The sequence below is a fragment of the Phallusia mammillata genome, chromosome 3 (assembly GCF_965637545.1).
Source record: "Phallusia mammillata chromosome 3, kaPhaMamm4.hap1.1, whole genome shotgun sequence".
In the NCBI taxonomy this organism is placed as follows: domain Eukaryota; kingdom Metazoa; phylum Chordata; class Ascidiacea; order Phlebobranchia; family Ascidiidae; genus Phallusia; species Phallusia mammillata.
In genome coordinates this window covers 26,644,697-26,659,937 of record NC_137254.1, presented here as the reverse complement: position 1 = coordinate 26,659,937, position 15,241 = coordinate 26,644,697, and the positions used below count along the sequence as shown (strand labels likewise).

The window sequence follows — 15,241 nt, the reverse complement described above, 5'->3', positions numbered from 1 at the left end:
ATGCTGCTTGCTCCTCTCCCGCAATTGCTTGGGTATGACAATAAGCTTCTGTCACTTATTTGACAATTCACCGGAAAGTTAAAAAGGTTTATAATCACCAAAGCATTCGTCCAACCAACCTACATTTTTACTGCCTCAGTAGCGCAAAAATAGCTAGTATGTTTTTATATTTTTTTACCTGGGAACAAATCCACACCAACTCAAAGAGTATGATTAATTGTGACTGTAGAACCAACTCAAATCTCAAAACCTCAGCTGGTGCTAAAATAAATTTGGAACTAATCCAAGATAACTTGCACCGACACACTTGAAAATGTTATCGAAACAGCGAATTTGCCGTGTCATAAACCCATACTCTGACTAGTCTAAAGAGGCAGGAAACTTAGATGACATCACAACGTCGACTGTGCGTTTAATCTTGATAGCTGCAAGTGAAAATGACGAAAAAAAGGACACAAAAACAACCAGAGTGTTTAAAACAAAGATGGCATGTTTAACGTTAAGAGATTATTTTCTTCCTCGTTTAAATTAAAGCATGCAGTGCACTTGGTAATATATACAGTAGGAATTTCTATGAAAACGCTATACAGGGGAACTTGTTGCCTTTGTAATGTTAAGTTAGGGTTCTTTCACAGAGGGCGAAGAAGTTGTCACCACACCTTTGGTCGTCCATCTGATAATTCGCTGCCAACCTCAATCGAGCACAATCCTGATCGGAGCCCTCGTTGTCCGGTTGGCCATTCGCAAAATCGGTGTTATCGGTTGTCATAGCAACGCCGTCAGTATATTTCCAAACTCCTTCCTGCTCGATGTCGGACAAACCGACCCAGTAGTCGACATCGGGACCGGGATGTAACAAATGCTCGATAATCCAGCTTCAAAAATGACGTTTTGAAAGTATATATTTCTGTACTTTAATTATTTTCTTTTTAGGAAAATAACGTTTAGACACTAAGCTTAGAAAAATCAAGGGTTTGGCACAAAGTATGAGGTGCAATATAAATCTGCTACAAATATGTTAAAATGTTTTTGATGTTTCATAAATAATGATCTAAATTGAAAACTCATGGTATTATTATCCTCGGGTTTACGAATAGTAACAGAGAAAATTTTGCGGAACTTACTTGCAAATCGACGCATCTCTCATGCCCCAAGTGGCAGGTTTAAATAGATTTAAAGTGTTATGATTACATTTAAAAAAACTGATTATGATTTTGCATAAAGCTAAACCTATGTTACATACTTGCGAACAGTTACGTTTCTCATTCCCCAGGTCGCCAAATCTCCACCAAGTGACTGACAATATTTTCTTGCGTCTGTCCAATTTCTTGCGGTGGCCATAAGCACGTGGTTAATCTCTATAAAGAGACAATATAATTTATACAAAATCATCTAGGTTTTTTGATTCTTCATAATCTTTTGAAATACCTTGCTCACAGTGCTCTCCTTGGTAAAACATTTCACAAGAACAGTTGTAGCCGGTTGTTGTGTTCAAGCAAGTTCCGTTATTTTTGCAGAGATCGTTGTTAGACGAGCAGAAGTTTGCCTCTGAAAATTGCCAAACTTAAAAGTTCAAACACAACTGGCAATAGGAATAATTCACAAATTTAACGTTTCCATTATATCAAATATAACAACTAACCGCATTCAATGCCATTCCCAACGTAGTTTGCGTTGCATGAGCATTGGAAACTTCCCACTTTGTCGATACAAGTTGCGTGTTGGTGACAGTTGTGTGTTCCACTCGTACATGCATCCAAATCTACAACATCCATTCAGAATAAAATGAGATAAGTTTGTTTTCAGAATTTGTTTTCCATACGGGGCCTAAAATGCAGAGACTACAGTCCTGACATGAACAAACAATAATGATGGTATAATTTATTTGAATTTTTAAATTTTGTTTTTACCTTATTTTCAAACAGCAAATAGTATTGAGAGACAGAAATTACACAATCTTGTAAATATGCTGGCATATACTTGAGAAAATAATTTGTATTTGTACGTTTCTATAAGATTTATCTATTTCATATGTTAGCGCCAGTGCAACCGGAAAGTTTCACATTTGTGAGCAGAAAAGCTAAATGCGCGCGTCTCATCGCCCAACTAATGATTGATGGCATTAACCAGCAACCTCGTTTCACAACATTGTTGGCAAAATAATCTTTCAAAATATATGCCTGTTTTCCTGCACGCAACAAATGTATCAAAAACAGGTTAATTCACAAATAATATGATTCTTATCCCAAAACATAGTTTACAGTCACGTGGTTACCCCGGAAAACTGGTCTTAACTTACAACATTGCCATCCATCTCCTTTGTAGTTTGCGTTGCAAAAACATCCGAAACTACCCACTGTGTTAAAACAAGTAGCGTGTGGATGGCAGTTGTGTGTACCAAAGTTACATTCATCGAAATCTAAAAAATAAAATTAAAGGGATAAACCTCACTAATCAAAGTAATTAGATCCAAATTAAACGTTGCAAACGTCTCGTATTTTGTGAAGCACTTAACACTCTGCTATTTCCTATATAGTTTGCGTTGTAATAACACCTAAAACTTGTTATTACAAGTTGCGTGTTGATGACAGTCGTGTGTTCCAGTTATACATTCGTTATTGTCTAGAAAAGTAATGGTATAATATGCAAAATATTACTGCACAAACAAGTATTGGTAGTTTTGTTTAAATTGTGCTTTTGATTGAAGCATTCATCAGCTGTGTCTAAATATTGCAATCAGAGTTAATATGTTTTTGTTTATCAACAGCACTATTGCTATTGCTAAACAACATCACAAATTGGTTGCATCGTGCGCTATGTGTTGCAAATGGAATTTTAAGACTGACCTTGTGCGCATAGAATTCCACTGAATCCGGAATCACACAAACACTTGTAATGAAGGGATTCGGTAGTAACCATTTCACCATGAACACAGGTGCCTAAATCAAAAAGTGTATTAGTATTTGTTAATGGAACAATTTGTCGAGAATGCTTGATGGAGTGATACTTTTCAGTCTTAACAAACACTTTTATTTTCTATTAATGTTATTCCCAAGCAAATTAGCCAACAAATAAAATGTAAACAACGGTATTATGCCAGGTCAAGAGTATCGGGTGTACTGTTACCATTCTGTATTTCCTGCCGTTCAGTAAACTGTCTAACGACTCGTGAATGAGTCGGCAACTTTGAAACCTGTAAAAACAGATTGTTCTGTTAATGTTCTGAAAAACGTTTTTGCTTATAAATCAGACTTGCCAAGAAAATCACGCCTACACATCCACTGAATATGAACATGAACAGAACACTGGTTATTCCAATAAACAGTCGTTTGGAAATTGTAGCGTTTCCTGAACGGATTTTTAGTTACTTTTAACTGTTTTGCAGTTGTTTAGGGTCTAATTATGTGTCGTTAGAAATCCTGAAAAGCTAATTACTGAACGCTTTATTAACAAATTCCTACCAAACTTCATCATCAGTGGAGAAACAGGTTTCATTTCAAAAAAGTCATTGCGTTGTTTTGACTTCATATCTTCTTAAGGACAAAGATACTGATTAAATTTGCTTTGGACTTTAGATTCGTGGCGTCAGTCCAGCCATCCTATCTCAACTGTTGAGATATCCCTTCTGCCAACTTCCTATGTTCTTCACCGGTTCCTATTACAAGCATATCTTCTGTCTACTTCCTTTGTTCTACCTCCTCATGACCGGTTCCTATTACAAGCATCTCTTCTTTCTACTTCCTTTGTTGTGCCTCCTCTTGACCGGTTCCTATTACAAGCATCTCTTTTGTCTACTTCCTTTGTTGTGCCTCCTCTTGACCGGTTCCTATTACAAGCATCTCTTCTGTCCACTTCCTTTGTTGTGCCTCCTCTTGACCGGTTACTATTACAAGCATCTCTTCTGTCTACTTCTTTTGTTGTGCTTCTCTTGACCAGTTCCTATTACAAGCATCTCTTTTCAATGTCAACTCCAAGCTACTATTTTAAACTATACGTGATGAAAACACAGCACCATATATTGTGAATACCCTCAGACTTAAACAACGCAGGCCTAATCTGTCGATGACAAGTTGTTAGAGCGCCTATGCCGCAAGCATTACCTACGTTTGAAGCGGCACCTGCATGGGCTGTACGCTTGGAGCTCCTGTCTGAACATACAGCCTAGACATTTATTTGACCGTAAGTAAACTAGAGCTTGCATTTAAAACTATTAATAGCCTGTATCTTCTCACCAACAAGCAGTTCTAACAGGGACCGACTAGTCATCAGTCAAGCGTGCTTCACAGCAAGACACAGAGGACCTCTGGCCAAGTCGTCAAGACTGCTTCGAATCTGCTGGTTGAGTGTTGCATGCGCCTATCTAAAACAACACAGGTAATTATAGACTGGTTAGATTTGGTAAATCGTTTTGACACACGTAAATTTAAAATGTTTTGACTGCCCATTATATACAACATTTACCTTTCATTGTTGTGCCAGATTGTGACGTAGCCATCACGGTGACGAAAGGCCAAACAATATAAAAATAACATCATGACGTAATAAATTTTACCCAATAAAACTGTCTAATATTTTGTAGAAACCAATTCATTGACCCATCAGCGTTGCTATATGTCCCAAGTACAACTGTAGAAACAACTCAAATGTCCAAAGCCCCGCTGGCGCTGAAACAGATTTGAAACTGGACCAAGAGAACTCATAGCGATCCACTCGAAACTGTTTTTGTAATTGCGAATTAGACGCTGTGTCATACACTTCATAGGTTAGGATGGCGGGTGATATACCAACGCATGATCAAATGTCGGGTGTGATAAAAAGTCATCTACGCTTATTGTAGAACTCAAGCCTTCTTGGTAATTCTACCTTACAGTCTCTTGACTGGCAGAATAAGATAGTCGGTTTCAGATGCACTTTATTAATTTAACAGTGCTTTAAAATGGATTTTGACCACCTAAACCAAATAAAATCAAGAACGTCACAATTATAATACAGTCCAAACAATCTCACTTATATAGCATAAAATTATCCACCACAGCAAATTTAATACATACACCACAGACTTAGATACTGCTGAAATACTAACTAGGCTCCACGTGTGAAAACAAAGTAAACCGTGAAAGTAGGCCACACAAAAGGTTGACAGTTGTGTCGTAACAATGGACATTTGGCGCAGTATGACCAAGTAGAGCAATACTTGGTCATACATTATGCCTGGCAGCAATAGCTTATTTGGCGCAGTAGTTGCAACAGCGGAAAAGGTTTTAACTTTTGGGTAGCGTTACTGTCCGTAACACTTATGTAACATGAACAGAAAAAATTTCCATGACGATGCTACACCAGTGGAGCTTGCTGCTTTTGTAATGTTAATTTGGGATTCTTTCACAGATTGCCAACATATATTCACTACAAAGATTGTCGTTCATCTGATAGTTCCTTTCCCACCACAAATGCGCACAATCCTCTCCTGGCAAACCACTGCTCGGTTCGCCAACAGCAAAATCAGTGTTGGTAGTTGTGATGGCAACGCCGTCAATATATTTCCAAACTCCTTCCTGCTCGACGTCGGATAAACCGATACCAAGCGGGGCGTACCAAAGTTTCGAGTATCGAGCTTAAATAATGACGTTTTAGATATATGCTTCTGTATTATTTTTAGTTTATTTTTAATTACGTTTAGACCTTAAGCTTAAAAAAGTCAGGGATATGGCATAAAATATGAACTCAAACACAAGTCTCGGGCCAAATGGCTAAAAAATTTTTTTCGTCTAACAGTAGCGTGGCACAGAAATTGCAAAGAATGATGATGTATTCATGGTATCCCTAAAAAAGAATCCTATGTCCACAGGCCCACGAATGGTAACAGCTAATGTATGTTGACTTTAATTTTCCTTATATTTCAGGGCAATGAGCCACCAACATGTTTATATTTTTTTCAATGGGTTCAAACCTAGGACGCTTCCAAATACGAATCCAAATCCGGATAATGTCTATATGTTAGTCTCAGGCGCCTACGACCGTTGGGTCAAGTTTCTGGACAACTTACTTGCGGGTAAACGCGTCTCTCATGCCCCAAGTGGCGAGATCTCCACCGATTGACTGACAATATGATCTTGAGTCAGACCAGGTCATAGCAGTGGTTGTCAATATATGATCTTGACTGACTACCGAAAGCAATGAAATAAGCATTTATAATCATCTATTTGGAAAGGAATATGCTTTATTCACTATTCAGCATAAAAAAAACAGCATTTTACCAAAGTTACGTTTGACATACACAACGGTAAAGCAATACACACAACAAGTTTTTATGTCCTCTTTGTCATTTAACACGAACTGAAATCTACGACAAAATGGCATTTAAAATACATCGGTGGCTTTCCTTTATATTTCCATCTACTCTATATCCTATTTCTCGATTTATGAACCACATCCATTGACCTAAACTTATGTCAGTTGTTTATTGTATAAAATTGGTGCGATTATGTTTTAGATTCTTAAGGACAAATTAGTAGAAAGCTTTGTCCAAAACTTAAAAATAATTTGTCCATGTTATTTTACATTATTATGCTGCCTTATATTAACAAAAGTAGTAAAAGGGAAACTAAAAAAATACTCCCATTACCCTCAGAATTTAGTTTCTTGCTTTGTCCTTGATAAGGCCAGTTTTGCAATAGTCAGAGCGTTTTTTTTCTAATCCAAGACTGTATCGGAGACATTAAAACTACTCTACATCGCAACATACTATTAAACTCATGGATCATGTACTTTAGTATGCATAGTCGTTTTAAAAAAGAAAAAAACACAGTATGTGTTACTTTGAGGAAAGAAGACCCAAAAATACGGCCTAAAATAATACCGGTCTCACAGTTGTTTCCCGTGTACCAGACTGTACAAGAACATCTGTATCCAGTGCTGGTATCTGCACATGTGCCGCTGTTCTGACAAAGACCAGGGTTGGAGGCACAAAAATTTGGTGCTAAAAGTGTAATGTGGTCAATATATAAAAATATGCAAAAAAGGACAAAAAATACGCTTACTGCATTCCTGTCCATCTCCTGTGTAGTTTGCGTTACAAGAACATTGGAAACTACCCACTGTGTTGATACAAGTTGCGTGTTGGTGGCAGTTGTGTGATCGAGTTGTGCATTCGTCGATATCTAAAAAAAGTTTCTTGCATGCATAATAATCTTCAACACTAAGAACTACTTTACTTACCAATTTCACAGTCCTCTCCTTTGGTCCCTGGTAGACAGGAACAGAATTCTGCATTGATTCCCGACAAACATTGACCTTCGTTTTGACAGCTTCGCAAACAAGTGTTTTCGTCTGAAAGATTAGAACAATAGGATTGTGAGTTTAAACGTCGTTCATGACTGCTTTGTGATACTTAGTATTGTAGTGTTGTGTAATAAACCAGTCCATAACGTTATCAATGCTTTGTTAACAAAAAGAAATAAATAAAATCTACAAAAACATACCAACAAAGTTAAAAGAACTGCGCGAAATTCCACATTTCAAATGCGTTCCTTTACTTTCACGCAAGTAAAAAGTCACCGCACCTCCGCTATCTAAAAAATAAAACAAATTTGCAATTTGTTGGAAACAAACAAAAAAATAATCTACAAACCAGTTAAAACTCCTGCGTTAATAGCAGCTGCACAAACAGACGAATCGCTGTTGTACGGGTTTGTTCCACAAACGTAGTTGGAACGACAACCGGAAGGACAAACCACATGAGTAATGGAAAATTCTGAGTTTCCCTTTGTGCTGCATTTCACTATGTAGAAAAACAAACAAATTATGGGGATTGCCTCGTAATGTAGGATATGCGAAAAATCTTACTTTGAAATGAATATGTATTTGAGGCAGAATCACATGATCTGCTGATTACGCCAAATCTTGTTGTGCCTTCATACATGGGAAGTGGGTCGCTTTTAAACACCTCAAAATATCCTCCTTCGCCTAAATAATAGTTTTTCCAGAGTTTTTATATGTTGCAATGCAAATATAAGATAAATGTGGAAAAAACGTCACAACTTCAATACAAATTTTGTACGTGGTTCAATATTATAAGGTAATGTATGGGTTTACTGTAGGCTACGGCTACGACTTAGTCATAAACTTACCGTCCATCAGTCCAGCGTGCATCGCAGCAAGACACAGAGGACCGCTGGCGTAGTCGTCAGTCCCACATAAATCTGAATGTTGCATCCAACAGCCGCCGGGACAAATCACTTTTGTGATCGAGTGTTTTAAATCCGACAGTTTTGTGTCGCATGTGGCTAAATAAAAAAATATATCGTTAAATAGAGGTTGTTATACTTTAAATCGTTTTTTTTTGTTACAAAAACCAAGACAAACGCTGCACTGTGCTAAATTACTTTCAGATCTTCAATGGCGATGAATGAAAACAGTTAGGAAAAAACATAAACTTAATAGCATTATACTAACAATTAGGTTAAGTCTATGTGGTTGACACTGGAAACATGGTGTTTCTTTTGAAGCAACGTTAGTTTGTCTGTTGAAAACACATGTCGTCAAAACTAAAATCGTACAAAGCGCCAATGGTAGCAAGAAAAGTAACAGAAGACAGGTAATTGTGAATTCGCGATACAACTCATAAGGAAGTGACGTAATTACTTGTCTGCAGTGTCTCTGCTTAATTAATCACTGTTTTATTGTACTACAACGACCAGGGCCATCAAAGCGTTATTTAGAAAAGGCAAAGACACGTATTATGCTTTAAAATTGATTTTTGAAAACATTCGGTTTTGACAGAATAAGTTGTTCTTAATAAAGCACCACAACGTCTTTTAGAACAGGGGTCGGCAACCTTTTTTACAAGTTAATTTTTTTTTTTGCAAATCCGACCACTGTTTTAAAACACGCCATAACCAAAATTGCTTATTATTACTATTTTACAACACTGTCCTTTTTTTACTCCAGACTAATAGTCAATAATACATCATCGATAAGCTGCCAACCATTGCCCGCTACTAGGTATAGGGTCTACTACATACTAACATATAAGGTACTGAGAATTTTAATAAACAAGTAACTACATAAATTGATGATTTTGCTTTGTTGGAGTTTACCTTGCATTGACGCACACCTCTGAAAATGCATCACACTCGCCAGGAAAAGATAACATGCAATAATTCGGCATGTCGGTGCAGGCATTATGCAATTCAAGTTCCAGGTGCAGTTATCATAGCTGTTTCAACGACACCTAATCATAACATAAAAATATATTTCATAAGTACTTTTTTGTTATGACTTACTTTGCAGCAATAACAAATAAACTATAGAACTGTAAGCGAAACCAGAGAAAGAAAGTTGTAAGCACTCTGTTAAAATCACGTTTTTGTCATAAATTGCCATGCATTGTAAAAACATTTTAAAATTTTCAACATCTTTATAGACAACTTAGTAAATCAATTTAGCCCCCCATACCCCACTGTCATACTTCCTAGTTAGACCAGCTGGAAATATTCCAATCGCAATGTTCCTTAACTAAACAACCCTAGATGCTGTTCATGTTAGAGTATCACATGTAGGTATGCGCGGAAATATGTCGGATCTTTTTAAGTATTGTAGGCTAGCCGATATAATGATGAAATAATCGCCAGAGACAGCTTAGTCAAACTCTTCTTTGCAGAAGAGCAGCTACAAAATAATAATGAATTCGTGCGCCCAGTGTGGTGTATCCCTGGGATTCTCCTTTTTCGAACATGCTAATTCCGGCCCAGGCAAATCGTTGACAACATGTACACATGCTGTTTGCCTAACGGTAGTAAGAAAAATAACGGAAGACAGGTGGGTGAAAATTCGTGAACCACACATATGGAAGTGACGTGATTACTTGTCTGCAGTGTCTCTGCTTAATCAATCACTGTTTTATTGTATAACAACGACCAGGGATTGAAGGCGTTATACCGAATCAAGTCGTTCTTCCCATGTGACAAGGCGTAGTCAAGAAAAATCTAGCCTGCGGTGGGATTGAAACTAGAGATGTACCTCATATTCGATTTGCCGAATTCATTCGGCCGATTTGGTTTCTTTGGAGATTTGGAAAAGGCAGAAAACGCTTTTAAATTGGTTTCGTAACAGATTCGGTTTCAGCCATTAAAAGTTGGTGCATAATGATTCACTTCTTACCCATATCCTAATCAACCACAACAGAAAACGTAGTAAGTTCATGACATGATTTGAAAACATATTTGAATTAACTTGCTACTCAACTTGGGTTCCTCACCAGTTTTGAGCTGGAAAGTTAAAACGATCTGATTTGGTACACAACTACTGCACTAATGCTGGCTCTCAAAAACGTACATGCAGAAAATGTTGTCCACAATTTGCATGTAATGTTGCTCACTTGGTGTACCGCTGATTGTAAAACCTAGTAATAAAAAAATTTACATTTACAAATTTTGATTGAAATCAAGTCAAAGCAGAACTAATTAAATATCCTATTGCTATTGACAAAAAGTTTTAATTCAGGTATGTCTATAAGGATCATTTAAAAAATGGTTGTGATAAACTCCGAAATAAATCAATAAACAAACTTACTGGCAAAGTGGGTGACCCTAATGTGCACTTCTATCTCCTGCATCTCCTTGTTGTTAATGTACCGCTAGTCTCCCTTGTTAGTAATTTAAAGGTTCATCAGGTGGCTAACTCCTGTTTGGGTTCATTACCATGAACAAATATGGTCAAATATATGTTTTTCCAATCCATCAAACTCCTCAAATGCAGAGTTACAATTTGGACAGGGATGTTTTCTGTAAAGCATGACATTAATATCACAATTACCACCAAGGATTCTGTAAACCAGGGGTGTGCAACCTTTTTCACTGTTGGGCCAAATACAATTACCATGATCAGATTTTAATTTGTTGCATACCAAATATGGTTATATAGAGTTAACAAGTAAAAGTCGCATTGATTAATAGTCGCATTATTGCCAGGTCGCATAGGAAATGCACCGGGCGCACCAATCTGCTCAAAAATGCATGATAATAGGACTCGTTTGACAGTGAATTAGAAAATTCCAGCATCTCCGCGGGCCGCACAACCTTTATCAACGGGCCGCATTTGGCCCGCAGGCCGCAGGTTGCACACCCCTGCTGTAAACAACATAGAATTGATTACTCATGACTTGCACAAATTTTATACAGCACAAGTGGTGTAGTGTACACCATCAAAGCATAGCTTAATTAGGAAGAGGAATTGTCCACATTATTAAATGCTAGAAAGCAGAGAGCAACATGCAACAATGTTTTAAAGAAATAGAACAAAGCCACTTGTTCTAGCAAAAGTTTGGTAGTTAAGTAGTAATTTTTATAGAAGTGGATAATACAGCAAACAGCAGAAAACATGATTACAAAATACATAACATCAAGCAACATGGCAGAAATTTTGTTAGGCAAAGGTTTGGATTGGCCTGACCAAAATTATGCTAATGCTAATGCACAGGTATGATTGCTCCTACTGAGCACTTGTTTGCAAAGCATGCGCAGCACTGAAAGTGTTTAAATGGTAAAAAATGAGGGTAAGTTATATATATGTGTATACACATAGTAGATTTTATAGTTTTGCAAATCAAAACTAGAAATATTGGAATGGGAAGGTAATTATTCAACCAATTTAGCATGCAACATGATGTCACAAAGTATGGCTTGTAATTTATTTGTGGTAATTTCATTTTTATCCACATAAATATACAAATTTACCTTCAATAGTCAAAAGCTAAGCAATAAGTAACAATGGTAAAGCACAGCCAGAATTTACAATAACTTACTTTAGAAATGAATATTCTAACCCAGCAAGGTCCAACTGCAGGCCCGCGGGCCAATTGTGGCCCGCGAGATAATTTTGTTGGCCTGCGAAAGTCCCAACATTTTAATGACAACTTATAAGTCTTCAATAATTCAATGTTTTCAAAATGTTAGGATTAAAGCACACTCAAAACTGCAAAATCTCCTATTGTGACGCATGACAAGGCATTGTTATGTAATAAAGGGCTCTGCTTCTATAAACCGTTCAGGGGCATTTTTGCGCTAGAGTGGAGACTGAATGTTTTTGACAGCTTTTACTTGGTAAATACTATAAAATATAAAAATAAACTTATCTATAGATGAAAAAGGTGTATAGTTACCCTAGAGTTTGACCCAGAAAAAGTTTTTCCTGCAAAAATTTAAACCTTGGCCCGCGTAGTAAGTTAACGATTTTGAATGGCCCGCAACAAAATAAATTTGGACCACACTGTTCTAACCCAATATGTTCAATATCATCAAGCTTTAATTCAGATAAAACACTAGTACTATAAATAGTTATAGTTTCTTACCCATGTTAATAATCGTTGAGTCGGCTGGAGTATCTGGCTGAAAAGATTTTCTAACAAGCTGGGGAGTGTAACTTCTGGTTAACTTTGTGTAAAGTCGAGTGAAACAAGATAGAAAACATATTGGGATTCCTGTGAATAAATTTTCCGAGGCCTTGATTTTCTGCAAACATATGGATGTTTGTTACAGTTTGTTTGTATAATACAGTTTATTTGTACACTACTATAAACAGAAGCACACATAGACAAGAAACTAATAATAGTTATGATTGTATACATTACCTGGATATACTTTTCTTCTTGGGTAACTTGGTCATGTTTTACTTAAGTAACCTTTTATACACAGCAAGCAGTTATAAATTCAACGATTTTCTTTTCAATAGGTCCCATGGCAACAAGATAGGAATAAGATGAGCTGAATTACACAACTTGATCTTTAGCAATTTTCTAAAATCAAAATATAGTTATATCTCTTATTAATCTATCTCTTTACTTGGGTATAAGGTATATTAGATACATAAAATACAGCTTCAAGACAAGTCAAATTTTATTTGCGTCACTTCATCATCACAGTTCCATTGTTGAACGGATTGTAAACAGTAAGGACACCAAAAAACCCCATAGGTTATCGAGTCAAGTGTCCTGTTATTTGAATGACTTGATTTTCCACATTTCATCAATATTATTTCTGTGATCTGTTAGTTCTTTCTCAATATGCCTGTGTTAGCCTCTCTTAAAATGTGGTTAAGCTTGTTATGGTACTGTTTGTATTGGTTATGTTTACTTGCACTTTAGAATCCTGACTTACATAATGCATGATACATTTTATTTTGATTGACTTATAAATACCCTTGCTTATCCAAGGTTTTTTGGCCAAGTTCCTTCTTCTTCTAGTTATTGTGGTAAGTGGTTCATGTCTTTGCAGTATTTTGTGGATTAAATGATATTTTTGTGGATTAAATGACTAAATGATTGAAACAAGTGAATTTGTGCAATATGGTTTTATTCGAAAGTGGTATGTTTCTAACAGCATCTTTTATGTTCAAAATAAAATCTTTACTGTGAAATAAGGTATCATTTCTGCCTAGGATTTTTTCTGTTATATCACAACAAGTTGAATGCAATAACACAAAAGTAGGTAGTTGGTCGGAAATGTCTGCAGTTAGTATTCCTGATTTGCAGGTAATATTTACATTGTTGGTGTAAAAAATGGTCAATGAGTGTTTGGCTGTGGTTTGTTATATGTGTGGGTTAACATATTAACCGTGATAGACCATAAATTTGCATAGAATCTAAAAAATTTTTAATGCTTTTTGCTTACTTGTACTGCATGAGGTCTATGTTAAAATCCCCACATATATACAATGCTTGGTATCATTCAGTTTATGCAATATTGGTGATAGTGCATCCTGGAACACAGCAAATGAATATTTTGGATGTCAGTATATTACTCCCAATATAACATTTTTTTGCTTTAATTTAAGTTGCATCCAAAGGTTTTTAGTATCTGGGGCAGTAAGTTCAATGTCTGATCTTACACTATGTGTAATATGTGGTTTATTATTTTATATATACTCCAACTCCTCCAGTACTATGAGGAGTATTAGTGTGATGGAAGTTATATCCTATGGTATCAGTAGCAGTGGTTGTGCCATTCAGGGTTATTCTAGTCTCAGTTATCATAATAATGTCAGGGGATCTGACCATATCTATAACCCATAGTTCTAAAGCAGGTTTGTTTTTTCTTTCTTTGTCTTTCTAAGTTTTTTCAGGGCACACTTCAAGGATGCACAATCATAGTAATCTGAATGGATGTGATTGAAGTTTGATAATAAACAGTGTGGATGTGGTGTTTTAATGGGTGAAATGGCATACACTAGCTCTAAGTTACTAGCATTGCAGAAGGGTAAATAGGACAATAGGCATCGGGTACAAAAGTATGGGGTGTTACTGTTGAGATCACTTGTACACTTGTTACATTTCATGGGAGAAAGAAAATATTTTTGTAGGTTTACTTGAAACAAGTGTTAATAAATCTCATGCCTTACCAAGTCTTTGTCACTCCAGATGGCTATGATGTTACTGTTGTCATGCTTCTTCAAGAATGTCACTCAGTTTCTTGTCCAATTGTGGTGAAATTGGTGTTCCTTCTTGAACCACAGACAGTAGTTAAATCTATCCACTCAAGAACCAAAACATTGCTGGTCCTTCTTTTTCTTTAATTAAGACATCTTCCACAATATTTCTCAAGTTTTCACACAATTTTTCAGCAAATCAGATTTTTTCTATTTAAATAATGTTACCTAACAACCCTATTCAAATAGATTCAGTTTTAAAAACTCTGGTTAAAAACAGACTGGCCTCAATAAATATATGAGCAGAACAATGAGAACATGATGTTTTTGGGGGGATTTACCATTTCAAATTATGCTATAAAACCAAGTCCAGGGATAGACTGTAAGGAGTAGACTGTTAAATTGCAGGTATAGACAGAGTAAAATCATTGAAATTATGCTTTATGGTTTTTGAACTATTACTTAAACTTATTTAACTTCCCTGTTTTCAGTGTTTTGGGGGCACATGCAGATTTTATTCATTACCTAACACCACTGAATTTGAAATTAGTAAATAAATAAATAATGTCAAAATTTAAGATTGTCAAGACCCTAGGTCATTTTACAGGAAAGCACAAATAAACAGCAAGTAGGTAGACCTGTAATTTTTACATGACACAAAATTACCTGCAACTAACAACAATTCGAAACAAAAACAACGGCCTGGCCCTGGGGCTAATGCTGGGAAATACCGTATTGGCACCTGATCAAAACCAGGGAGTCGAACGTTGGGTTCAGGTTCGGTTCGGGTTCACTTGGTTTTGTTTTTAAGGGTTCGGGTTCG

The 15,241-nt window shown here is 36.4% G+C and overlaps 1 protein-coding gene across 1 annotated transcript; it reads right to left on the bottom strand.

The window, feature by feature from the left end:
• Positions 1-395: 395 nt before the first annotated feature.
• LOC145219902 (uncharacterized) lies at positions 396-14,647 on the bottom strand. Its single transcript, XM_080087205.1, has 24 exons — positions 14,392-14,647; positions 12,626-12,790; positions 12,347-12,506; positions 10,570-10,781; positions 10,256-10,399; positions 9,096-9,229; positions 8,127-8,282; positions 7,843-7,962; positions 7,628-7,777; positions 7,479-7,568; positions 7,216-7,326; positions 7,038-7,157; positions 6,857-6,976; positions 6,044-6,161; positions 5,547-5,611; positions 3,462-3,533; positions 3,257-3,348; positions 3,127-3,193; positions 2,847-2,939; positions 2,300-2,419; positions 1,643-1,762; positions 1,429-1,548; positions 1,244-1,358; positions 396-875 (listed from the first exon to the last, which is right to left on the bottom strand). The coding sequence occupies exons 6-24, from the start codon at positions 9,178-9,180 to the stop codon at positions 614-616; spliced, it is 2,196 nt and encodes a 731-aa protein (XP_079943331.1). The 5' UTR covers positions 9,181-9,229; positions 10,256-10,399; positions 10,570-10,781; positions 12,347-12,506; positions 12,626-12,790; positions 14,392-14,647; the 3' UTR covers positions 396-613.
• Between the last annotated feature and the right edge of the window lie 594 nt (positions 14,648-15,241).